The 25,461-nt window shown below is 46.4% G+C and overlaps 1 protein-coding gene across 4 annotated transcripts in view; it reads right to left on the bottom strand.

Moving 5' to 3' along the window:
* Window positions 1-63: 63 nt before the first annotated feature.
* PPM1E (protein phosphatase, Mg2+/Mn2+ dependent 1E) overlaps window positions 64-25,461 on the bottom strand; it is a 62,656-nt gene continuing 37,258 nt past the window's right edge. Inside the window, exons 2-9 of one of the 4 annotated variants that reach the window (XR_010784829.1) lie at window positions 13,440-13,558; window positions 8,983-9,182; window positions 6,985-7,173; window positions 5,762-5,905; window positions 5,426-5,519; window positions 3,659-5,156; window positions 3,412-3,502; window positions 64-3,161 (exon numbers count right to left, since the gene is read on the bottom strand). Coding sequence is in view for 1 of the 4 variants with exons in the window: in XM_066563727.1 (XP_066419824.1) it covers window positions 4,090-5,156; window positions 5,426-5,519; window positions 5,762-5,905; window positions 6,985-7,173; window positions 8,983-9,182; window positions 13,440-13,558 (1,813 nt within the window). In the remaining 3 variants the exon portion in view is untranslated. Of the gene's footprint in view, window positions 5,157-5,425; window positions 5,520-5,761; window positions 5,906-6,984; window positions 7,174-8,982; window positions 9,183-13,439; window positions 13,559-25,461 lie in introns of all 4 variants that reach the window. The other 3 variants (XR_010784828.1, XR_010784827.1, XM_066563727.1) reach the window with 3 other exon arrangements.

Here is a 25,461-nt window from a genome sequence, read left to right as displayed (position 1 = left end):
CCACACCAAAGGCACAGCTGCTCGCTGCCTTTGTTAGCTCTTCAATAACCAGACTAGCTGGAGTGTGGTTTAAATTACTGTTTTATTAAGATATTGGTAAAACTTCAACAGTTTTTCCTGTATAAACAGCTTTCATAAATAAAATATGGATGACTAATACATGGTTAGAACTAAACTTGCGGGTGAACTGTAGAACAAGATTGCAAATGGAAAAGTCCCAACACGGGTACATGATTTAGCTTGAATTTATTCACTTCATAAAGAACATGTTTCATGAACAAGGTACTACAGAAAGGTCAGCAGGAGCACCCAGGAGCTGAGACCGTGCCTGGCTGGCCACGAGCAGCAGCACTCGGGGTGAGCTCAGCCACCTCCCCTGCTCTCGTCCCGAGGTGTCTTCAGAGGGAAGGAGAGGAAAGACCGGACAGGACAAGGGTTGTACGAGACCCTGACAGGTGGGGCTTGTTTGTCTTTAATGCTGGCAAGGGCTGTGCCATGGCTGGGGTGCCAGGGCTGGAGAGGGGCACGGACATCAGGCTCCGAGGTCCTGTTAATGCTTCCTTGTTATCGTACACGATACGAGGGTAGAAAGTTTTGTTCCTGTCGCAAAGAGGATGTGAATTAAAGAAAGATTGCCCTAAATTACAGACATGAACAAAGCTGCAGTATCCCCTTGGATGGCTTTGTTTATGTGACTGAGTGCCGAGTGAAGAAATTGTGCTAAAGCAGCCCCTAATTTAGACCAATCTTTCTCATTTTGCTTTATTCCCGCAGAATCTTGGGGTGGGGAGGATTTGGTGAGGAGAGAGTGGACCTGAACTACAGCAGCCATGTCTGTGCACACAACTCCTTGTGCCTCATCTGCCCATGGGACAACTGACACACAGTGCTCCAAAAACAGGTGGAGTTTCTAGGATGATGCACCACCAGAAACGTGGTGTAAGTTAAAGTCTGCTTGGACATTGTCCTCCAGCGCTGCAGCTCAGCAGCTCAGCTACGAATGGTTCTCGCTCACAAGGACAATGGATGGCACTTCTAGGTAAAGAAAAGTTCCACACGTGCGTTTCCACCCACCTCTAGTGCAAATGGAATGGGTGAAGAGCTCCCTGCCCTGGTGCTGTTCTGCTCTCTGCAGCGCACACATTCCTCAGCCTTGGGAAAGCACCGCGGCCCCTCCGGCGCGGGAGCCCCGCGGCGCTCACAGTGAAGAGCTCACGAGCCAGTTTTGAGCAGCTCCAGGCAAAGCGGCCCCGAGCCCCTTCCTCAAAACCACCACAACTGAAACAGAACAAAACTGAAGTCACATTGTCACTGCTACCTCCTGGTTCTGCAACCACGGTCAGCACGTCGACCGAGAGGGATGCGGGGTTGTGTGAACGCGGCAAAGGGATACTTCAGCTCTTTATTGGAAAGATTCATTGTACAAATTTTCACCACCACTAAGATACACGATAAAAATACAAAACACAGGTCACAGACTAAATCTCAGTATCAACAGTTAATAAATACAATGAGATAGTTCTCTATTAGCCTAATATTTTACACTGTCACCAGACAGACGATCAAGGTACGAGATACAGAACACTTAGATACCGTTAGAGAGGGATTATTGCTTACATCAGCAAGCAGCAGATAAGGGCACAGGAGTTTGAACTGAAGGAACTACTTCCTATCACCAGTGGCATTAAGAGAAAACACTGCATTTCACAAGCACTGCTTTTTGTCTAGTGTGTAGAATCAAGAGCAGCATAATCAGACCAATAACCACTACTTTTAATATTATAGAACTTTAAAGGACTTACCTTACAAATGGTTCCTATTTACTCTATAAATATGCAGTTAGTGAAGAAATGAACACTTGCTCTATCTATACAATGGTTTTACCTGACCACACTGCAACTACGATGGTGGATTGGTTTTTTTTCTCCTAGCAAGATAAATGGGATGAGTCGCAGAATTACCATTTATGAATCCACACCTAAAAAAGCTAGATCCTTCCCAAAACAGCACACATGCAGTCCAGTGCTCTTCAACTGCTCCTGCAGACTGGGAAGAAGTTTTATCATCCATGACGGGTTTGCATTCTAATTTACTCACATCAAGAATTGCACTTACACCACCTTTCTCTCCAGAACATGACAGTCAGCTAAAGATGGACTTTCAGTGAGTCATTATTACTGTGAATAATTTAAAACAAAGGCACCGCAGAGATGCCCCAGAGTTGCATATTTTACCATTTCATGGTTTCTTAAATTTCCTCCGTGAATCTGACTTGGAACAGAAGCTGAAGCTAAAGAGAACGTTGACAACAGCTGAGGCAGAATAAGATGGCCGATAAGAGCCAATGATCCCGTAAGATTAAAACAAAGTCTGAAAAAGATCAAAGGAATCTAAAGCCACACTCCAACTCCTGGTTGCTCACAAAGCCTTTTGCTGTTCATCAGATTGCTTTTAAAATAGTGCATCAAAGAGAGAAGCAGCGGAAATCGGCAGAATTCAAGCCTCGCCATCTTGTCATGTTGAATAATTTTCTTGACTACTTAATATTAAAATACTTTGCAAATTCTAGCTAAACACTAATACTGCTATTGTTACTGCTAAAATGATATGGATTGTTCACTAAGTGCCTATGAAGATTTATTTTGTTCATCCTCCTCCCAATGCATCGCTGGAACAAAGGGTAGGACCGGGATCTGGACTCGGTGGAGCTGATGGGAATCGGCCGCTTATTTACGTCCCAATTAGCGGCTCCGCTAAGGGCGTGCCCTCACCTGGGGAGCGGGGAGGGGCTGGGGGCCGCTGCCTGTGCAAGAAGGGCGGCCGAGCTCGGGCCTGGCCCTGCCGGGCCCGGGGCAGCCGGAGCAGAGCCCGGGCACTGCGTTCCTCCCTCTCCGCTGCAGCCCCAGCGCGGCCCCTGCTCTGCTGCACCCTCGGCATTTGCATCCCTTGGGATCGCTCCGGCGTCCTTCCCTACACACCTGAACACGCAGCCCTGGTGCTGCCTCCTTCCTGCTGCCACTGGCTGTGAAATGCTGCCTTTGCCAGCTGGGAATCCTCACCAGAACCACACAGTTCATCCAGCAGCTCCTGATCTCCGCTGGGACGGGCGCGGGGACAGAGGGTGGGACTGGACACTTCCACGGGTTGGGTTCTTTTAAGACCTGAGATGAAGTTAAGGTGGGAAGAGGTTGGCTCAAAGCATTAAGCACAGTCATGTTCAACTCATTGAGAACAATTTCCTAAACTGAGAAATGAGAAAAATGCCACTAAAAGCACCAGAAAGATACGAAATTCCCTACACTGCACCTCCAGCTATAGGAAATAATTTTTTTTTAAACTGCAAGAAAAGTTTTCTTCATACTCTGCATTTTATATTACATGGGAAAAAAAAGGTAAATGATGAGTCTGTACCTCGATGGGAGTCTGAGACCAGAGCAGCAGGAGCTTAGTGTGTCCATTCCTAAGGTACCTGGTAAACCCTGTATGGCTTTTAGTCGTCTACCTGCAAAAGTGGATGTAATTTTCTAATTCATCTTAACGCTCATCTGGAATAAACAGAAAGCAGAACACGAACGGAAAAACAAAAACCCAAAAAAACCCCCACACCTCGACTCTATGGAAACTTCCCCCCGCTCTAAAAAAATTTGGCAGTTCTAACCCAGATCGTTCTTTGAGTATTGCTCCACAGACATTTCTCAGGCAGGTGCAACCTTCTGCGTGTGTCAGGACCGTGCCCTGGCGTTGTCTGTCTGTCTGTCTGTCTGTCCACGTGCAGCGCTGCTGGGCTCTCCCTGCTGATGTGGCTGACACTCGTGTGTGCGGGTGGTCGGGCGGCTGCGGCATTGCTGGGGGTGGCACCACCACCAAACTTTGTTAGAGATCCAAACACCTACATTGGTTAATTCCTAGTTCTATTTACACAGGGGTTGAGCTTGGCAGGGGACTGGAGTACAGTTCGGAAATGCCCACCTCTTTTTTTTTTTTTTTTCTTTTTTTTTTCTTTTTTTTTTTTTTTCACTTTCTGATGATGCCAGTTTTATTTTGGGAATGTCTACTTTGGGAGTCTGACAGGGGAACACGAGGGGGTGGTTACATTTTACAGCATTGATGAAGGTGTGGGTCTGGTATACAATGACTTTGTCTTCGCATCGAACACTCGCTGTAAGAGCCGTGGCTGGGCAGCCTCCGCCACGGGGAGGGTCGGGCCAACGCCCTCCTGCTCCTGCGGCCCCGGGCAGGGAAGGGCAGGCCGGATCCTTCTCCCTGGGAAGGCTCCTGAGCCCAGAGCGGCGTGTGAAACTTTGGTTTGAGCCTGGCTCCTCGCCGCCTCTTCCCGCTGCAGAGCCGGAGATGAGAGAACGCAGCTCGTTTTCCCAAGGATTGGAACAGTTCATCTTCCAGCCCGAAGGAGACGGGGGATGAGCCCCTGACCCTGTAGATGCCCTGCCCTGCAGCCCCCGAGCTCAGAGGGGCCAGCTCGTCCTCCCTGCGATCGCTCCGCCCGCAGCCCCAGGGCGCGCTGAGCTCCGGGGCCTCGCTCTTCACCGGGGAGCTGCTGATCGGACCCGCGCTCTTTGGTACGCCAGGACTAAACGCTTGGACTGGGGGCAGACATTTGGCACTCTGAGGTGTACTAGTTTCTGGTTTTGTCAGGTCTAAATAGCCTTGATCATCCAAGGGGTTAACGCTGGAGCCTATGCTTAAGCTAGTTCTGTCAGTGAAGGAGTCCACTCGTCCTTCATAGCCTAAATCTGCAGGTGCTGAGCACTGGTGCTGGGGCCAGGGCCGTTTGCAGTCTCCATGGTTCTCCTTGTCTTCCCCGTTGTCTTCTTGCCCCCCTTGGAAGGAGTTCTCAGTCCAGTCCGACTCCTCGCTGACCGCGACCGCCGCGTTCATGTCCCTGAGGAACACCACGATGACCGTGATGTTGTCGCTGGAGCCGGCATCGCGAGCAGATGCCACCAATTTATGTGCTACCATGCTGCTGTCACCGTTATTCTCCTTCAGATGGTCAGCCACCACTTTGACCGCCTCATCGGGGTTCACTGTGTCGTAGAAGCCATCACAGGCCAGAATGAGGTAGTCTTCAGAGCCATCCAGCACCGTGGAGGCAGAGTCTGCGTCCCCACAGATGTATGGCTTGTGCTCAGCATCTCCTGTGGAAGAACAGCAGAGAAACACAACTGTGGGTTTGCAGCCACAGCTTCCAGCAGCCCTTTATTAACTCAGTGTGGAGCCAGTGACTCTTACCCCAAGTTAAAGCAATTATTTGGAAATTATTCCCTCAGACTGTAGGGGGAAAAATAGAGGTTGTTGCTCATAGGTCTATCTTCAGCTGTATGTCAAATTTTGATGACTAGAAAATTAAAATTTTATAGTTAAAAAGCAAAGCAAGTCTCAAAAAGGAATGAAGGCTCTCTCTTACCAATAGCTCTGGAGACAGAGAGGCTCCCGTTCACCCTCCAGGCTCCAAACCAGACCACGCAGCCACCCAGGGCCTCGATTCGCTTCTTCTCATCCTGAACAGCAACACAAGACAGAGCAGTCAGAGCTGCACCACACACTCAGCTCTCCCATCAACATCTGGATTTTCACAAACACAGCAGGCCCAATGAGACAAAGGATTTGCTCACAGATCCAAACAAACCAGGATAAGTGGAACGTGCTGTGCTGCTCACAGAGATCCTGGCACGGCAGCGCTCCCCAGAGCTGGTACCTGTGCTGGTCACTGCCCAGGGGTGTTCACACAGGCCCTTCTCACCTCTCGATCTGGTTTGTGGGGTTTCATCAGTTCCACAGCTTGGCCTCTCCTCACCAGCATGACCTGGGAATCCCCCAGCCAAGCCACATGCAGCATATTCCCTCGGATGAAAGTCACCACGCCGGTGGTTCCGCAGCGCAGACTCTGGAAAAAAATACATTTCCATTTCAAAGCACTTTCTTCCTTAACTCAGGGACAGAACACATGGAAACTGCAGCACAGAGCCTATTCCCAGGGAGGAACAGGCAGTGCTTTCCCTACAGCTACAACTGCTCACTATAACAGCCCCTCAGAGCCAACACCAATGTGCCCCATGACATCCCTGGCATGGGACCTGCCTGCCAGGAGCTGGGCCTGCTCCTGCTGCTGCCAGGCACAGCTGGGTGTTGGTGACCCCGAGGGCTGAGCCTGGGAGGCAGCTGAGGTGGGAATGGCAGCAGCATCCTTGAGAGGAGCTGGAAGCTGGGAGAAGCAGGAGCTGACATTTTGATGGGATGTGAAGCTATGGACAGAAAGGCACCATTGGGGCATGGAGAGCTCTGTGCTGATTCCACTGTGACTCTCTGGAAAGGCAAGATTGATTTGCAGGGTAATGCTCTCAGAGCCCTGTTGGAGTTATTTACCAGTATAACCAGATGGGATGTGCCTGGCCTGTCTGGCCCTTGCTGCTTGAGCAAAGATGGCAGCTGTGGTGGTTTCACCTCAGAGACACCTTTGGCTGGCTGGATGCTGCAGCTGGGCACTTGGAGGCAAGTCCAGACATGCAGGAGCTCAGGTTTACCTTTGGTGGAGAAGTTTTAAGGTGAGGTGAAGGAAAAGGAGTCGGGTTCTGCTGGAGGGTTTGGATCCAGAGCTTTATTCCTGGCCCTCAGGCCTCTGAACCCCACAACAGCTCTAACAGAACCTCCCTGACCCCGTGGTTGCTGCTCCTTTTAACCCCAGGGAGAGGGGGAGGGAAGGGGTAGGGAGCCACCAATCAGGTAAGGGGGGGAGTCTCAGGGGACAAATGACACCTGGATGGCCCAATGTCCCCAGGGCTCAGAGGCATCTTTTGAACTCTGCCAATGACTCGATGCCCTTCTGGAATGCTGGACTGACAGACAGTGCTGAGCAGGGGTCAGGGTGGGGAAAGGAGAGGTGATTGGCACACCTGGGGAAATCTCCAGGGAGAAACCCGGGGTATGGAGGCAGAGCATGAGATCACAGTGCAGCAGAGCCCTCACCTCCCTGGCTGCCTTCTGCACGAAGCGCTCGTCGGTGACGCGGAAGGCGCGGCACAGAGCCTCGGCCGGGTCCTGCTGGAACATCTCCTGGTGGACCATGTTCACGTGCAGGTGGATGGAGGCATAGATGGCAGCATCCACTCCTCCATGGCCATCAAACACTGCAAAATAAGCTTGTTCTTCTTGGTCCTGCCAGAGGAAACACAGGGAGGAAAAAACTCAGGTGAAAGCAACACAAAGAGCTCATTGGATTGTCTTAAAGCTTTGAACTTGGGATTTGTGATGTCCTCATTAAATTGCAATTAGAGACAGAGTCTCCACTAGAAAAGCAAACTACCCTGACCACCTACACTTGCATCAGTGGGAAATTTCCACCCTGCTGTTGAATTCTACCTGCAAAATGCAAGAGATGCCCTGCCAGAATCCCCTGTGTGGTGCTCTCAGTGCTCCTTAGGTCCCATTTGTTCCAGCTCAGTCACACAACTCAAATAGGAAGTGCCATTCTCATCAAATTGTGCAGGAGATTTTGTGACTGCAAAAACCACAGAGAGAGAAGAACATCCAATCCAGTTTGCATGAAGTCTACATCATGATTGGAATCCACCAGGGATAAAATGCCAGTACTGTTAAAATGTGAAGCCAGCCAGTCTTTGCTTTCACTCTTCTTTTTTCCTTAAATCTAAAATATATCATCTTAGATGCCTGGGTTTTAAAAAAACCTGCATGTGCTCTCTCATCAGAAAATTGTGATTACATTCACAAATCAAATACAGCAAAATCACTCATCTTCAAGGCAGTTTTCTCAGCTTCCCCTCCTCTGTTCAGAGAAACAACGTGGTACCAGGAGACAGCAACTCCAGCAACTCACACACACAACACCAACCCACTGACAGAGCCAATTCAACCTTGACAGCCAGCTCAGTGACTGGAATATTTGCACATTGTAATTTTTAGGTAATGGGCTCCAACACAAATTGGAATAAGAAAGCTGACAATTGACAGGCAAAGGAAACATCTGCCTCTGTTTGCATTAGTATCTTTTAAAGGTAAGACTGTGGATGGGACAGAAGATGGTTATTAAAGTGACAGGGTGTAATAAAGAAGTAATTATGCAGCAATTTGATCCTTAAGGTAAAATTCTTGCCATTTTCTTTTACTTTCCATTCCTGGGTGTCCAGTTTTATATGTCAAGGGAGAGCAAGAATGAGTGTTTGACCAGTGGCCACATCAAGAAATTAATGGAAGGGAAGACAAGCCCCAGTTCCACCAAACTACTCACATTTCTAGAATTGTGTGTGAGCTGCACCCCATAGTCCTGAAAGTTTTGGGTTTGTTTGGGGTTTTTTAACTTAATTTCCTTATTTTTGCTTTTGGCTTCTTCCTCCCGAGAGGAAGGCTTGAAAAGCAGAGCAGATCCACCCCCAGCTGCCAAGTGGCTTGAGAGATGAACTGTGAGGTGACCAACTGCCAGTCCTGCTGAGGTCCATCACCCTTCACTCCCTCAGTGGAAAACCTCCTGCATTCCTAGGATGCAAACCACTGACCTGTGGCATTCACATTCTCTGAAAAAAATTCCCTCACCCAGGGCTTTTCTCCTGGGAAGCTGAAAGGCAGTGAGAGAGGCCTCAGAGAAAAGGAAAACAATTCTTATCTCATTTGCTTTTCCTGTGGTGTGCTTGTCTGGAATGTGTTTGGAGATTGTTTACCCACAGGTGATTGTTCCATTGGACTCTGCTGTGAGTTGTTTTGACTCATTGGCCAGTCAGGGCCAAGCTTTGTCAGGACTCTGGAAAGAGTCAGGAGTTTTCATTATCTTTTTAGCATTCAGTGAGTATCTTTATTCTTTAGTGTATTATAGTATTCTTTAATATAACACAGTATAATAAAGTAATAAATTAGCCTTCTGAGAAGATGGAGTCAGATGCATCATTCTCTCCCCTGGTTGCTGGAGCAGCATTTACAATACTGAGCACAGAATGTGTGTGTGTGTGTGCTCACCTCGAGGTTGAAGAGCATGTTGAAGTCAGGGATGCAGACGTGCTTGTCCTCCATCTTCCTGCGCATGTTCTTGATGGCGTGGATGGAGGTCTCGTAGTAGCGGTGGGGCTTGGGCTGCAGGGGGAAATCTTTCACCCAGCTGCTGCAGATCTCGTGCAGTTTGCTGTAAACTAAACGGGCCAACTTCACCGTCTCGATCTCTGAGGAAGGCACAAACCACAGATGAAAGCCTTGAGAGTGTTATTAAGTCAGAGTTTTCTTCCTTGCATACATTAGAAAGATGAAACAAAACCATTTTAGCCAAGCAGTTGATGTCAGCAGGGAAATTCTGGGCTCTGATGCATGAAAAGAAGAAGCCAAAGTCACCATAATCAACATTCATCAGTAAGCAGCTCATTGTTTGTTTGTCTTTTTAACTTAAACAGTTCCCTGTGCCTTTGGGGAACTCATTTGCAGCAGCAGAGAAAATGAAAGGCACGAAAAGTGTTGGGTCCCTGGCGTGGCCCTGCCCAGGGTGGTGCAGCTCTGACAGGGACTGTGTCATGGCACAGGGTGCCACCTACAGAACCCCACCCTCCGTGACAATGACACTCTGGGTTTGGACCAAATGCTTTATTCTAAACACCATTTCATTGCAGAGCTGAGTCAAGACAGTGGAAACAATCTGCAGAAATTAGTGGAGTTATTTTAAGATGTTTTGTGCACTTTCAGCAGTGCACAGGTGCCTTCTTAGCTATTTCCTGATTTCCTATTATTCCCATATTCCTGACAATGGTGTGTCAGAGAAATCTGCAGGAGCAAATGAGAAAACCATGAAGGCCTTAAATTTAAGAAAATGCTGAACTGGCACTCCTGAGAAATTGTCATTTTAAAATGTGAAAACTCAGGCATGAGTTTTCTTGACATTTGTTCTGAAATTCAGGAGAGGAAAACAGGAAGTCAGCATCAGAGCTGAACACATCCACGTCTCTTTGTTCACGCTGGCTCACCAAAGGCAGGGATCCTCAAAGCCGAACAGCAGCAATCCAGGAGTGCCAATCACTCCTGGAGGAGGAGGGGCTCACATGCAGGGAGGAGAGGAGGGACTTGCAGCATCTCTCAGTTCACAGGAATTCTGGGAAGAGCCTAAAAGCAGCGTTTACAAATTTCTGTCCTAGCTCTACAGTGACCAGGGGGCCAAGACCCTCAGGAACAAGATACTGTCCCAGCTCTGTTGATTATGGGTTGGTTCAATCAAGAGGCATTAAACTGAAAATACACTGGATAAATAAATTGATCACACAGCTTTAAAACCAAGGGGTGGAAATCAAACAGCTGGGTCATCCCACCACTGCCACAGAGTGAGGGGGGGGTCTCACCCCACCTGTGCTGCTCTCTCTGGGGCCACCAGAAATCTCTGGGTAATGTATTTAAAGAGGGAACAGGTCCAACCTGAGGTGTCCAAGTTGTATTTTCCAGAGGAAAGCTCACAGATTTTGCTCTCCCATCCCTCCCCACTGGGCAGGGGTGAAGGGAAGTGGGCACATGGCAGAGTCACCTGTGGCCCCTCTGCAGGAGGGTGGCAGTGAGCCCAGTGGCCCTGCTGAGAGCCTCACTGCCCTTCCCAGGGGACCCTGTGTGGTGTCAGCAGCATCAGTAACTGCTCGTGAGGTTCAAACAGAAGAATAATAAAATGCCTCAATAAAAGCCACCCCCTCACAGCTGGAAATTACTCATCAATTGTTAATGCTGCCACGCTGAGCCAGAGCTGACTCAGCTGGCACTGCAGTTGTGTCATGGAGAATTTCATTTCCCTCCTGCTGCTCCCAAATCCCCAAGGTTGGAGGGAATGCTGAGCTGCACCACAGTGAGTGGGAAATCCAGCTCAGGCATTGTTGTTCCCAATGATGACAGGGCAGAAGGAGGGTGGAAAGGATACCAGGAATCAGGTCCTGCTTTTTAGTGCCATGTTTTATGAGCTGTGTTGATAACATGGACAGGTCAGAATCAAGGTTTTCCTTAATCTAGGAGCTCTAGATCCCTTTGGATATCTCTAGGATCCATCTCCTAGAACGTGGAACAACTGGACATTATGATTTGCTTTGTGATATCTGGAAATTTGATACCACCACCAGGTCACACGCTCCTGCTATCCAGCCTTTGCTGGTTCCTTAACAATGCCAAACTTCCACGAGATTCTCTTCCTCCACAAACAAACCCCAAACCTAAACGTCCTTAACCTGACCTTTCAAAAAAGAAATCCAACATCATTCAGGTCTCATGGAAAATCTCTTTCAGCTGGAAGAGAAGAGTCGTGGCTTGTGATTCAGATATCCAAAAACACATGGTCACCCCAAATTACAACAGACCCCTAATCTTGCAATCCTACATTTGTGGACTCCAACCAGTTTTTCTTCTTGTAAGATTTGCATTCTTCTGTCATGGAGTTTCTCATTTCTCTCCACACCAAGAACTGCTCTCACCACTCCTAAGCACAGGACATGATTTGTCACGTTGCAATTCTCAGAATGAAATGTGCCACTAAGGAAATTTGAAACAGCTATTTTTTTTATCTTTCAGCAAATTCAAACTTGAGGCAAATCAGGTAAATGTCTCCTTGTATTACACAGAGTAAAAATCTTTCTGGGTCCATAAAAAACCTGACATAGAACTGGATATTAAAGCCAGGCAGTGAAATTCAGCTTGGTTTCACATTCTGCAGCAGCTCAAACAGCATCAGGGCACAGTGAACTCTGAGCATCAAACTTCAGGATGTAGAAATCCCATTTTCACCACCTGCCACATTTTGCTTTGCTTTCTTCCAAAGCATTGAATTCTCCCTGTGTGGCACCACTGAGGGCAGATCTCCTCTGAGCACCAGCCCAGCCTTCTCCAGGCCTCCCCTGGAAGGGTCTCCAGGATGGAGCTGCTGCTGCTGCCACCAGTTTTGTCTGGGTTTGCTGGGCCAAGCCTGGCCCTGGTGGCTGAGGAGGCACTGATGGAGCAGCTCTGGCTGCCCCTGGACCCCTGGAGGTGCCCAAGGCCAGGCTGGATGGACCTTGGGGCAACCTGGGATGGTGGGAGGTGTCCCTGCCCATGGCAGGGGGTGGGATTTGATCTTTAATGTGCCAAAGCTTTCTGTGATTCTGTCATTCTATGACACTTGAGCTGATGTCCTGCTTTGGAAAATTATAACTTTGATTATTTGAAATTGCAGGGTTTGTATGAAGCTGTTGCTTTACTACAGGCCAGAGGATTTCTCTCTTCCTCTCCCCCTAAACCCTGACAATTTAACACTCACACTGCATCAGCAAAGGGATATTTTATTTCCAAGTATCCTCATTATGACAATTCACCTCAACAAACTGCATCTGGAGCCCTATTCTTAGTGCCTGCTCCAGTTTGTTCCCATCTCAAACTATGTTTGCCTCTGTCTTACAGCCTTAGATATATTTAAATGTCAATTTCTGTAGGTGTGAGGGTTCTGTGGTGGCTTCTTTTCCCTTTCTTTTTTCCTTTTTTGTTGAATTCTGTAGATATTCTGTGTGGAGGCTTAGTCAACATTTCCTTGGAGACTGTCAAATATTTATGCAAGTTTCAGAGATCTCAATTTGAAATTAATGAAAGCTGCTCAGCCAGAACAATGACAAATCTATTCCATTTACCTGCTCAGCAGGAGGAGGCAGCAATACCTACAGAAAGGGAACCCAGAACAGGTTTTTCCCTTCCTAAGGTTTCCAAGGGCCTCTGGGGAACACAGAAAAATCTTCCTTTTTGAAGAGCCAGATTTATAGATCCTCCTTATCCCCAGAATAATTTACAGGGCTTTTTTTTTTTTTATCAAAAAAGGAGGGAATGGACAAAGTAGTTTGGGGATTGTATTTTGAAGATCAAATGACAGAATTCCTGTTACTACATGTGAGAAACATTGCTCTTTGTTGTAATGAACAACCCAGCTAATTTTCAAGGTTATTTAGGCCAGCACACTGCTGAAATGAGTTAGGGTGCATGACCTTGAGCTGGAGGCTGCAAAAATCTTGTCAGCCAACAGAGATAAATGAGGAAAAGGAATTTTCTTCCTTTTAATCACGAAATCTCTTTATACTACCTTTTGCTAAAACCATAAAAAAACCTTACAAGCCATAGTAAAAACCACACTGACTGAAATAATTCAGAATTAAATTATCTCTTCCCACATATATTTGACTTTGCTCCAAGGATGAGGGAGGACAACTGGCACTTGCCAGCAGAACCACATTGTATAAAGTGCTGAGAGAGAGAGATTCAGGGCCGTGAGACACAGCCATGAAAACGCACTCAAAAGAGTGATTCCAAAGGTTTGATCTGAGCAATTAGACCTGCAGCTCTGGCAGGAGTGGAGGTGAGCTCCCCATGAGGCTTTTGCCATCCATGTGGGGTGTTCCTGTCCCGGAATTGCAGCCCAGGGGGTGGAATTTGGGAATTTGGGTGGCGCTTACGGATGATGCCGTCGGCGTTGTCCACGTGCTTGGGCAGGAAATGCGCCGAGAGGTCGCTCTGCAGGACTTCATCTGAAGTTGCTCTGGCTAAAGCAGAGGCCAGGAATGAGGGGCAGTTACTGGAAAGGAAAAAGAGAAATCACAAAAAGATGTTTTAGTGTGATTCAGCAAGGTAACACGAGTGTGTTTTTCACCAAGGTTCTTTGCCTGAGCCCTGCAGCAAGACCTCAGACTCACTGATGGGTTTTGGTTGCCCCTTTCACTCCTCTGTTCCCTGGTTCTTAAGTTTTAATGTTTCAGTTCATAACCTCTATTTAAATTCTTTTCAAATCTAGACTTGAACCCTCCAGAGTCTGTCACACAACTGTACATTTTTTACATATGTATGGTACAATTTTAACTCGAGTTAAGTCCAGTTTCTCCTAAGATTTGGAGTCAGGGTTCCAGAATTCCTCAGATTTCAAAGTGTCCAAAGGCTCTCTAAGGGGCACTGGAAGATCAGGTTAACCCACAGGGAGCTGATGTGCATAAGGTAAAAAAGGAATGATTTCTTCCCAGAGTGAAGTGGCTTTAATGCACTGTAGTTTAATTAAACCTGTATCCCCCAAGGTTAATTAATCTATAGCAAGCCAGGGCCACTTTAATGTACATTCTCTCATTCAAGAGGAATTTAATACTTCTTAATTGATGTATAACTTTGCATATTCCATTGGTCAGCCTCAACTTCTCCAGATGTCTCCTGCTGACACAGCCTGAAACTTCCAATTTCCACAGATTTTACTGGGATAATGGTGTTTTTCCCAAGCATTCCACTGTCCAAGGGCCACAGAGAGACACAGAGCCAATTTCAGCCCAGAAACCATCCATCAACCACAGAATTCCAAGGCAGAAATCCAGGGAACAGGCAATGAACACCAACACTTCCTTAACCTATTTCTTCTGTTCAACATATCTATAAATGATTAAAGGATAAGATTAACAATAAATAGCTTTGCCTAACACTGTTAGGAAGCTCTGGAAGTCACACAGCGCCTCCTTAGGGCCCCACCCATCCGAGGCTTTTCCCTGGAATTCCCAGGCAGGATTCCGAGCTGCTGGTGGGCATCAGCTGCCTCAGGGCCGGCCCAGGCCAGGGCTCCGATCCCGGCTCTTCCCAGGGCTCCGATCCCGGCCCTTCCCAGCCCAGCCCAGGGCTCCGATCTCGGCCCTTCCCAGGGCTCCGATCCCGGCCCTTCCCAGCCCAGCCCAGGGCTCCGATCCCGGCCCTTTCCGGACCTTCCCAGGGCTCCGATCCCGGCTCTTCCCAGGGCTCCGATCCCGGCCCTTCCCAGGGTTCCGATCCCGGCCCTTCCCAGCCCAGCCCAGGGCTCCGATCTCGGCCCTTCCCAGGGCTCCGATCCCGGCCCTTCCCAGCCCTTCCTAAGGTTCCGATCCCGGCCCTTCCCAGCCCTTCCTAAGGTTCCGATCCCGGCCCTTCCCAGCCCAGCCCAGGGCTCCGATCCCGGCCCTTCTCGGCCTTTCCCAGGGCTCCGATCCCGGCCCTTCCCAGCCCAGCCCAGGGCTCCGATCCCGGCCTTTCCCAGCCCTTCCCAGCCCTTCCCAGGGCTCCGATCCCGGCCCTTCCCGGCCCTTCCCAGGGCTCCAATCCCGGCCCTTCCCAGCCCGGCCCAGGGCTCCGATCCCGGCCCTTCCCAGGGCTCCGATCCCGGCCCTTCCCAGCCCGGCCCAGGGCTCCGATCCCGTTCCCATCCGGAGGAAAACCCCGGCACATCCCTTGTTTCTGGCACGTGGAGGAGCTGATTTCCTGTCCTGTTTTTTCTGTCTTTATTTGGCTCACAAAGAGCAGGTTTGCCAGGCGGCGATGCTGGTTCTGCTCATGTTCCATGAGATTCCCCAAAAAGGGAGAGGTTGCAGGGCCCGGGATAGAAGAATTATCCCAGCAGTTACCAGCAGGGCACCCGCAGGAATCTGAGCTTGTTTCCAGTCCGAGGCTTCCCCTGACCAGCTCAGGGCTGAAAAACCAAACTTGTCTTGTGTCACTTATAAAGAGCCCTCAGGAACATCCACTGGTGGGCAAAGAGGGAAACTGGTTAGGAACTGGGGCAACAGCAGAGGCTAAAATAGACTCAGGACCCAAACAGCAAAGAAAAAATAGCCCAGAGAGGAGGAATTTCTGCTCTGCCTGGGCCTGGGAGGGGGGCACAGCAATGTCTGTGAATACCCAGAGCCTTGAACACTTGTATCTGAAATTTTAGGTATTATTTTAACTGCAGTGACCAATGACACAAGTGAAAGGTGCATTTCCAGGGGGTGTAGCAGGTCAGAGTATTTCCCCCCAGCTCCAAGTGCTGTTCACGTGTTCCATTTCCACACAGCAGCTCTATATCCAGCCAGAGAGTGCATTTCCATTACAATGCTAAACCTACACAAAAAGCTGCTAAAGATGTTATTAGATAAATTAAAGGATTTTGAGTACATCCTTCCTGATTCTCTGGCAGCGTAGGTGTGTTTAGAACACCCACAGTTGCATTGTAGCAATCCTGGAATAACTCTGGGAGGGTATTAAGTCAAGCCTAAAAGTGTTCTGCTTCCATGAATTAAGTTTGAGAAAACCAGTCTGAGGTGGGTTTAATTCAGCCCACATATTATTATGTTACCAGCTTAACTCCTCTCCATCCTGATAGCATTAAAGTGGGGAGGACTTTCTAAACACCTTCCCTGAGCTGTTCCTCTGTGCTCTAAATCTAATACAAACTCTCCTACTGAAAATAAAAGAGATGGCAAATTTGAAATTCTTATTACAAGGGAGTTCACCACTGGGGTTTGAGCAACCGATCAATTTGGAGGGGAAAGGCAGAGAAAACAAATCAGCTGAAGGCTTTCCTTCTATGTCTGGCCACTCTTTGTCCTAATAATAACAGCTGCTGGCCCAAGAATTAATTGCCCTTGACATTTGTTGATCACAAAGCTTCTTATGTGGCTGCTGCAGGGCTGTGCCATGTGAGCAGGGAGGTGCCCACACGCAGACAGATGACTTCCCCTTCCTGATTAGCACCTCTCAACATTTCCTTCTCTCCCTTGGCTCCTCAGAGCAGTTTTAGTTGAATTACTTTTTCCCTTCAAGGAACAGCAGATTGCACTGGAGGTTTAAAATAGCTGTTGAAGGCAAACTGCTCTGAGGACACTTCATTACTGCTACACCAAGACAAATGAAGAGCCAGCTCTGGGATCTCTGTTTTTAGCACCAAAGTGAGCACTCAGGTGAGCAGATACAGCATGCCACAAACAGGAATCCAAGGGGGAAAGTTCTCCCTCTTCACGAAACCCAAAAGGTGTCACCGGGATCCCTAGGGACAGGGAGGAGCTCCCACCCTGCTGCTGGTGTAACCACGGGTTACCTGCTGGCTCTGAAAAGATGCCACGTTCTAGATACTCAAATGTTATTAGTCATGAAGTCTGACAAATTGAAACTGGGAGGGCTCAGTCTTGTTTAGCAGAGAGCTGAGAGCTAAAATGCCTTTGTCTATTCATAGCTGTGCCACTAACTCAGCAGCTGACCTTGGACGAGTCACTTCACCACTCAGACCTTCATTCCTCATCTGCAAACAAGGAATGAGAATGTCATTTCCTCAGGGAGAGGAGGAGGAAGAGGAGGAGGAAGGCTGTCGAAGACCTAAATCTGTGTTTGTGAAGTATTCTGGAATTTCTTGCTAAGAGCCCAACTGAAGGGAAAAATACCAAGATGAGAGTGGGAGATATTTTCAATCTATAGGAGATTTATAATTTCATACTTCTGATAGCTTTCCTAGGTTTTTCTCACGCTTTTCTCATACACTGCCAGAAGTGCTAAGTGGAACACACAGGCAAACAACAGCTCTGGGTAACTCACAGTGTCATCAACAGCTGCAGGAAGGGGGAAAACCAGCAAAGAGAGACCTCAAGTTCTTAAAACGTGCAGTTCTGAGCATTAGCACTGCTGATGGGAAAATGAAGCTGCAGCCCCTGCCTAAAATCCACAACAAGGGCCACCAGGGCTGAAAATCCCCAGCCCTGTCATGGTCTGGGGGAGCTGATGAGGCATCACTAACCCAAACAAACAGGGAAAATGGACCAAAACGAACTGGGGCTTTCAAGAGGCAAAGCAGGCAGTAAATCACAAAATGTACAGTGTTCCTGTTACCTCAGGAATCCCCTGACACCACAGAACAGCAATTGTTTTAGTTAGAATGAGGAATGATTTAAATAGAAATGCTATTCAATCTGCTGAAACACAAAACAAATCCACAGGCAAACAGGATAGAGCAGCATATTTGGTTTCACCCAGCAATCCAAGACCAAGAACATGACCTGAAAAGAACCAAGCACAGCACATTCCCCAAAGGCCTGTAATTTACTGTGGTAGTAGAAGACTTTGTAGGGATGACAAATTAACTGCACCCTTTCCAAAAGACATTCCAGCAGGGATGCACTTTGGGAAACACTCCTGCTCATGTGGCCAGTTGCAGGCTCTTGTTAGAAAGCAACTTCTGCCAGATTCACTTCAAGAAAAACCTCATTTGTCCCCTGCCTGTATTTACAAAACAATCCCAAGTCTCAGGAGACTTCTTCCAGATGGAGCTTTGGATATAGCCTGGAAGCTCTTTGAAGAAGCCTTTAAAATCTTTATTATTGCAAGTTCCCATGCTGAGGAGTGCAGAGTAATGAGCAGAGAAATGCTTTGGGGAGCTCCTCTGGCTGTTTTCCCACCGTCCCTTCCTCCACCTCCTGTTTCTGTCCAGAGGGACTTGGAGCCATTCAGGGGCTCCTGTTTGTCCCCAGACTCCTCCAGGTCACCCAGCACTAGAGGGGAATGTTCTGTGAAGCATTCCAAGACGCTAAAATGATTATGGCTGTCTCCTCTGGATCTGCCCAGCAGATGCTATTTCCAGCTCCCATCTCTGCAGGTTCTCCTGTCCTGAGTCCCAGAGCATCTCTGCCCTGTGCTGTTCCACTGCTCTGCACAGCTGCTGGAAGTTTTGATGCTTATTTAAAGCCTGGTCACGGTGGACAAATGGTGTATTATTTTTTTCCCTCCTAACACATGGTGAAACCCTGCACTAGATTTATCTGCTGCAGTGAGTTACTAAAAAAAAAACCTGGCACACACACACATACAAAGAAAAAAGAAACAAATAGAAAAAACAATGCACCTTTTAAAAGCTTGCATAACCAAAGCTCCTTGAGAAGTCATTTGAGCTGGCAGTGGTGAGACAGTAAAGATGCTTGATAAATCTGTTTGAGGGAGCTGCAAACGTGCTACCCAAGGAAGCTGCTATCTATAGGCTCCCAGAGACAGCTGCCTGCTCACATCCCCAGCCAGCCTGTCCTTGTGCTGACAGTTGTAAGCAACAGAAATATAATACACAAGCATTGCAAAAAGACACTTCAGATACATTTATCATGCCCCTGTCTATGCAGACACTGCATTTACCAAATTTTTAACCTTCTGCTTTCTGCTCGCTGATGTTTTCTAGACCTGTTTTGTATAGATATGTTTCTGTAGTTAGTTCTGTCTTAACTGGATGTGAAAAAATACCCAAACCAGAGGTGCACTGCTCATCAGAAAACCTCTGCACAGCTGGATGAAGATGCTTCACCAGGGGAAACCCTTGGCTTTTCACAAACTGTTCTCAACACATGAATTAGGCTCAGACCTCTGATGCAATTTCTGCTGCAGAGCAAGTCAGTGTTCCCTTCTCCAGAGGGTGAAGTGCACATGGCAGTACATAAAGGCACCAAAATGTGAGCAAGACAAAATCAAAAGGTCATCTTTGTCTCTTTGATGAGGTACAATGTCAGGAAGGGCAGTGTGTATCTAAAATATAAATGCTGGCTGCCCACAAACCACTCATAAGCATTTGTGATTTAATGGCTGTCAATAAAATAGCACTGACACCACAGGGGTGAACTATGAAGAATCCAAACCACACAGAGCAGCTTCTCCTGAGCTCCTGGCTGGATAAATTGCCTGGGTATTATCTTTGAAACCAAATTCTATTATTCCTCTCACTCATCCTCCCAGCGTGGGGGTTCTGAGGTTACTCATATTCCAATTTCTGGGGCTGATGCTGTGGCTGCATTTAAAATGACAGAAATCACTTCCTGTAACATGAACAACCCCTGAAAACCCAGCATGGACCTGCCAGGAGCTGGAAGCCAAATAACTGCAAGAAATTGAATTCCCAGAAGTGACTCTGGGAGGGTTTTCTTCATTACAGCAAAGAGCTGAAGGTACAAAGTTTGCTGTTGGAAATCATATCCCAGCACTTCACAGCCAGATTATATCCATCTGTTATTAAAAGAAAGGGAAGCCTGGAATTTGAAGGAATGCAGAGAAAAATGGACCACAATCCATGAACCTCTTTTATAACAAACACCAAGATGTTGAGGATGTATCTATGTAGACTCCCCCCATCTAAATCAGAATATATTCTACCTGAGGAGTAAGATTCTGAGGGACTGGATAGTTTTATAGTAAAAACCTTAATTGCTGCTATGAAATGCACTTTGGAAAATTATAAAAATATTATTATAACATTTAAAAACCCCAACAAGCCATTTATGTGATGGGTATTGATTGTGCAGCTTAGCTCTTTGGTATTCAGCTTTGCAAATGCAAACCCACAGTGAAAATAAATCTGTGTTTACCCTATCATTAATTCATCAAAAGAAAGGTAATTTATTGGTATTACCCACTCATGTGACTTTCAGGGGTTTATACAGAGAGGAAAGATCCTTCTGGATTTTGTTGTTGTTTTCCAAGGATTATCCTGCATATTCACAGAGCCCATTCCCTGCTCAGGGGGTGAGGGTGTCCAGAGTCCTCCAAAATCCTCCCTGTGCCCACTTGGCACTGCTGGGAATGGAATGGGGACAAAGCCACATCAGTGCCAGGTGCTGCTTCCCTGGAGAAGGAAATTTCCTCGCTGGAAACCCAATGGCAACAGCAGTTACCTCACACTGAGTGCCCTGGCAGAGCAAGGCCTGTTTAAAAGCTCCACAGGACATTAAAAATGTCATTGATTTTTCTCTCTTTGGCACTCAGTCAGTTCAAAAGTCAGCATAATTCAATATCTTTCTCCTGGTTCCATTAGCAAAGAAAGGAATCCATGCTTCAATCTGTGCTGCCTTATTGGAAAAAGTAATTTAATTTTACATCTGAAAGTGTGCCAACATCAGCATAAAAGCATACACTGTATACATCAGATTTAATTTATGAATTCTGCATTTTGTCAAGCCAGGATGAGATTCTGTCTAAAATCAATGAGTGTCCAAGCTCACTCTGCAAGTACTTATATATATTCTTATTATTTCAGATATTTTATGTCCTAGCTGGAGTTTTTGATGATTTCTCTCCTTGCTATAAAATATTAATGGCACAGTCTCTAGAAAAGTTCATGTTGCAGGATACTTGCAGAAGAGTTCAGGCACATCATTTATTTACCACTGATTCATGCCCAGTTTTTTCTCTGTTATAAATAAACTTCCACTGATATTTCCCTTAAGTGGAGAGGATATTCCATACAGATCTGATGTGTCAGAAACACAAGTTAAATAAGAGTCCCCCAATGCAGAGCCTCTGTTTTATCAGAGATCAGATTAACACACCCAAGTCCTCTGTCAGAAAGAAAAATGCATTTTGGTGTTATAGCTGATGACTTCATTTCAAAGAAATGAAATAAAATGCTCCACAGCAACACATACCCTGCTGTCTCCTGCAGATCATGATTAAGGCAAACAAATGTTCAATTACTTCTTTGAAAAGGGGTGAAGATGGTGCCTGTTCAAATACTCAGCTTCAGTAACACAGAGCCAGGCCCCAAACCCTGCTCCTGTTGAAGCATTTATCTTCATGTAACTGAGAAAACATCAGAATTGCAGACCAGGATTTCCAAATGACATTTGATCACTTAACTTCTTTCAACCCATTGAACAAATATCAAATATAAGGCAAAACACACCCTGGAAGATTTATGGCCACTGAGTCAGCAGTGAATGTTCCCTCGCTGCCTTCTCCCTCCTGTGCCTTGCACTTCATCACACAAATGGCTTGGGTGTTTATGCCAGATGTAAGATTAGATAATTACTCATCCAAGTCCTGCATGTCAACTCTTTTTGGTGATAAAAAATTTATTCCAAATGCCCCATTTATAATCAGTTGGCTTGCAGAATGATTCTGTTGTGCAGTGCTACATCTCAGGCTGTGATTCTGTGCGGGGACACGCTGTGTTTGTGCTGTACCAATGCCTGATGTCAGGAATTCTGGGCCTGCAAAACAGGGACAATGCTATTGACCTCTGGAAAGCAATTTCAAAGCCAATGATGAAGTGCCAGCTATTATTAATTAAGCCTGAAGTGGGGATGGAACAAGAGAACAGCAATTCCCTTGCACTGGTTCCCAGAAAATCCTGCTGCTCTTGTGCATGACGTGCAAGAGAAACAAATGAAAACAAACATGAAGAAACAATGCAGTACCTTCAAAAGTAATTTTACAGGCAGATGTGTAACTACAGGCAGGTTCAAGGATTTCCCAGTGGGGCACATTAAAGATTGGATTGGAACCTCAAGATGACAATTAGTGACACTGATGCCCACAGAACAAGATGCTGGAGGGATAAAAGGGGCTCTGTGATTGGGGTGAGTGCTCTTTTAAAGGAAAAACCCTTTAGTTACTCAGAAAGATCCCATCCTAATTCCCACTGTCACTTGTCCTTTGCAGAATTGCAAAGGATAATGGCAGGTTTAGGGGTTTAGGCTTTTTCTTTAAAGGATAATCAAAATGTTTTAGCTATTCTGTTTCACATTAAAGTCCCTAATGCATTCTGTTCTACTGAGCCACATAGTTATTTCAGTCATTCTTAATAAATAACAGTTGCCAGTAGTAGTTAAGCCAACAGATCTGAATTATTTATAGTGTTGAGGAACAGAACAGCAGATAAAATACATTAGGGCTTTGGGTTGTTCTGGCCTGAACGACACAATGGCAGCATTGAGATGTTTTTCACCAGGCTGTAAAATATTCTCTTTCCAATCCTGGTTGAAAAGATTTCCTAAAGAGGCAGCAGCCAAACCTCCAGCCATCCATCTTCAATAATCACAGTCATGAACAGCAGGTGAGAGCCTCTCCCAGATCCTGCACTGGCACAAAGTTTGATTTCGTTGGACAGGTTAAATAGCTGCTTAGGATTAGTCCTAAATTATTAGAGAAAAGCAAAATGTAGGTGTTTACATACTATATAGCATGGCTCTAAACCTTCCAGTAAATTATTTAAAGGCACCCCACAGTGTTGAACTCCAATGTTTCTCTTCTCCCTTTGCCTATAATCCACCCTCCCTTCAGCTGGAAAATGCAAAGATATCACCTACATTTTACAATGGCAAATCCAGCTTCACATTCCAGGCTGCAGCATGGAAATCCTGGGATTTTAAGAGGCCACATCATGAAACATTGAACACACAAAAAGCAACAGGGACAGAAATTATCTTGACATTAACTTGACAAATGATGTTACACACATGTTGAATTTAATGCTCTTTGTAGCTTCAAAGATGCATTCCAGCATCTGTGCTGATGGGATAATGTGCCTGGGTGGAAATTTGTGGGAATATCTGGCTTTCCCACCTTGTGCTGCCATCACAAGGGACTGCAGCAGTGGAAAATTCACTGTACAATCAACTCACAAGGAGAATTGTGCCCACAAATGCCAAGGAGAGATTTACACTCAGATGCTGCAGGGAGAAGAACTGGGGGAGTAGTTGTAGCAACATAAGCTTCAACCAAACAGTTTTCCTTTTATAGCTCACCTTCCACTTCCTATATGGATCTATTTACAGCAGGAAATGTTGCAAATTGTAGCATCTCTAAGGAGTAAAAAGAATTTGAAAAGAACAAAAAAAAAAAAAAAGGAGAAAATCTGGAGAGGTAAAAACTCAACCAAACTTCCTTCTATCAAATACTGATGAAATAGAGGAGGAATAACACTGAAATAGGGGAGGAATAACGCTGAAATAGGGGAGGAATAACGCTGAAATAGAGGAGGAATAACGCTGAAATAGGGGAGGAATAACACTGAAATAGGGGAGGAATAACACTGAAATAGAGGAGGAATAACGCTGAAATAGGGGAGGAATAACACTGAAATAGAGGAGGAATAACACTTGGAGGCCATGCCAGGTTGTTAAGGGCTCTGGAAGTGGCTCCAGGACATTTCAGCCTGTGGGAATGAGGCACAGCATCCCAGGGAAGGACAGGCTCAAGGGACAGGGTCCCTGTGCTCCCCTGCTCCCTCCTCTCCCTGTTCCCAGGTTTATTGAGGATTTGCACTCTGAGCTTACTGAGGTGGGGGAATTCTATGAGGTCCAAAGCAGGGGAATGTGGATTTCCACAGGGCCAGGCAGGTCCTGAGCCCATGGAGCAGAGCCTGCCTGCAGTACACAGTTAAATTTAGCTCTTCTTGCTCACAAAGGCTCCAGGAACTGATTCCCAACAAGCTGGGGATGTTTCAAACAATTCTGCAGTGCTGTGGCCTCTCTCCTGTCCTAGAAGGTACAGAGAATAATTTAAAACTTGGGAGAGATGTCTTAAAATTATTCCCAGTCCCATTTAAAAACAAATCTGTGCACATATTCCAATCACTGTTAAAAGGTGAACTGAAAAAAATAAAAGGCTGCGACATTTCATAGTGTGACATTACAAATCTCACCAGATTATGGACATTGGTTCTCTACCCTGGACTTCTCAATACTTCACAAATTCTCCCACACAAACTCTGCCTATTCACCACAATCTGGGGCTTTGTTTATGCAGCATAATCAGTCTTTAAGTCTTATTTGTTCCATTTGATTTTCTGCGAGATGAGCACGTTCCCATCACCCATTTCAGAGGTGACAACGCTGCTCATGTAAGAATTACCCAACAGCTCTGCTTTCCCTCTCCCCCTGCACAAAGGAGATTGTCAACTTTTCCCTAAGCTTATTATCAAACCTGTGATCTCTTCAGAAGAGGCACAAGCTCTAAATATAAGAAAGAATCTGTTACATAATACCCTGAGCAAGGAGCACACAAGAGCCTGTGGACAGGACCAGCCTGAGTGAAAAGGGAGGAAAATCTGGGACTTTACCCAGTGCCAGGGCTTGGGTCTGTCCTGTGCAGAGCCAAAGCACAGAGAACATGGGATAATGTGCAAAATTTCAGGGTTTATCCCTAAGAACATGGAATAATGTGCAAAATTTCAGGGTTTATCCCTAAGAACATGGAATAATGTGCAAAATTTCAGGGTTTATCCCTATGGAAGGTAAACAAATGCAAACAGGTGCCATTGTCTGGAAGTTGATTCGGGATGTGGCAGAAATTTACTCAGATCAGAAGAAATCTTCCTCAAACATGAGCAGGACTTGTTTGAAGCTGGGTTGTAAATAATGCACTGGTGAGGACTGACTCAGCCCATGATGAGGAGGCTGAAAGCTGCTTCCAATGGAGCAGTGGCACAGCTCTAATCAGCACTTAAGAGAGTTCCTCAGGAGCCACACTATCAATTACCCTGGTAATACATATTCAGGGAGGCAGGGAGAGCAGACAGAGAGAATAGCAAATCAAAACATTAATAAAAAATAAGGAACCTTTGGAGACAAATGATTATCTTCTATGTCTACAGTGCTTTGTGCATTCCCAAAGGATTTAGAATCTAAAAATAAATGATTACTTCTAGCAGCACTGACATCCAAGCTACCTTGGATAAAAAGCAGCAAATTGCTAACCATGGATAGCAACATTACACAACTGTTTTGAACAAACAGCAAGAAATGGACCATGCTGGAAAGAACAGCAGGTCTCTACCCAGAAATTGAGGCTAAAATGTAACCAGAATAATGTGAATATCACCTGTAATGGGATAAAAATGACAACTGTCTGCCTTGATATCTCATCCTCCAACTCCATCATCCTTCTCTCACCATTCTTTAGCACCACACTGAGACACTGCCT

The sequence above is a fragment of the Molothrus aeneus genome, chromosome 20 (genome assembly GCF_037042795.1).
Source record: "Molothrus aeneus isolate 106 chromosome 20, BPBGC_Maene_1.0, whole genome shotgun sequence".
Taxonomy (NCBI): Eukaryota; Metazoa; Chordata; class Aves; order Passeriformes; family Icteridae; genus Molothrus; species Molothrus aeneus.
The sequence above is the reverse complement of the archived record's forward strand: the minus strand, read 5'-3'. Positions and strand labels throughout refer to the sequence as shown.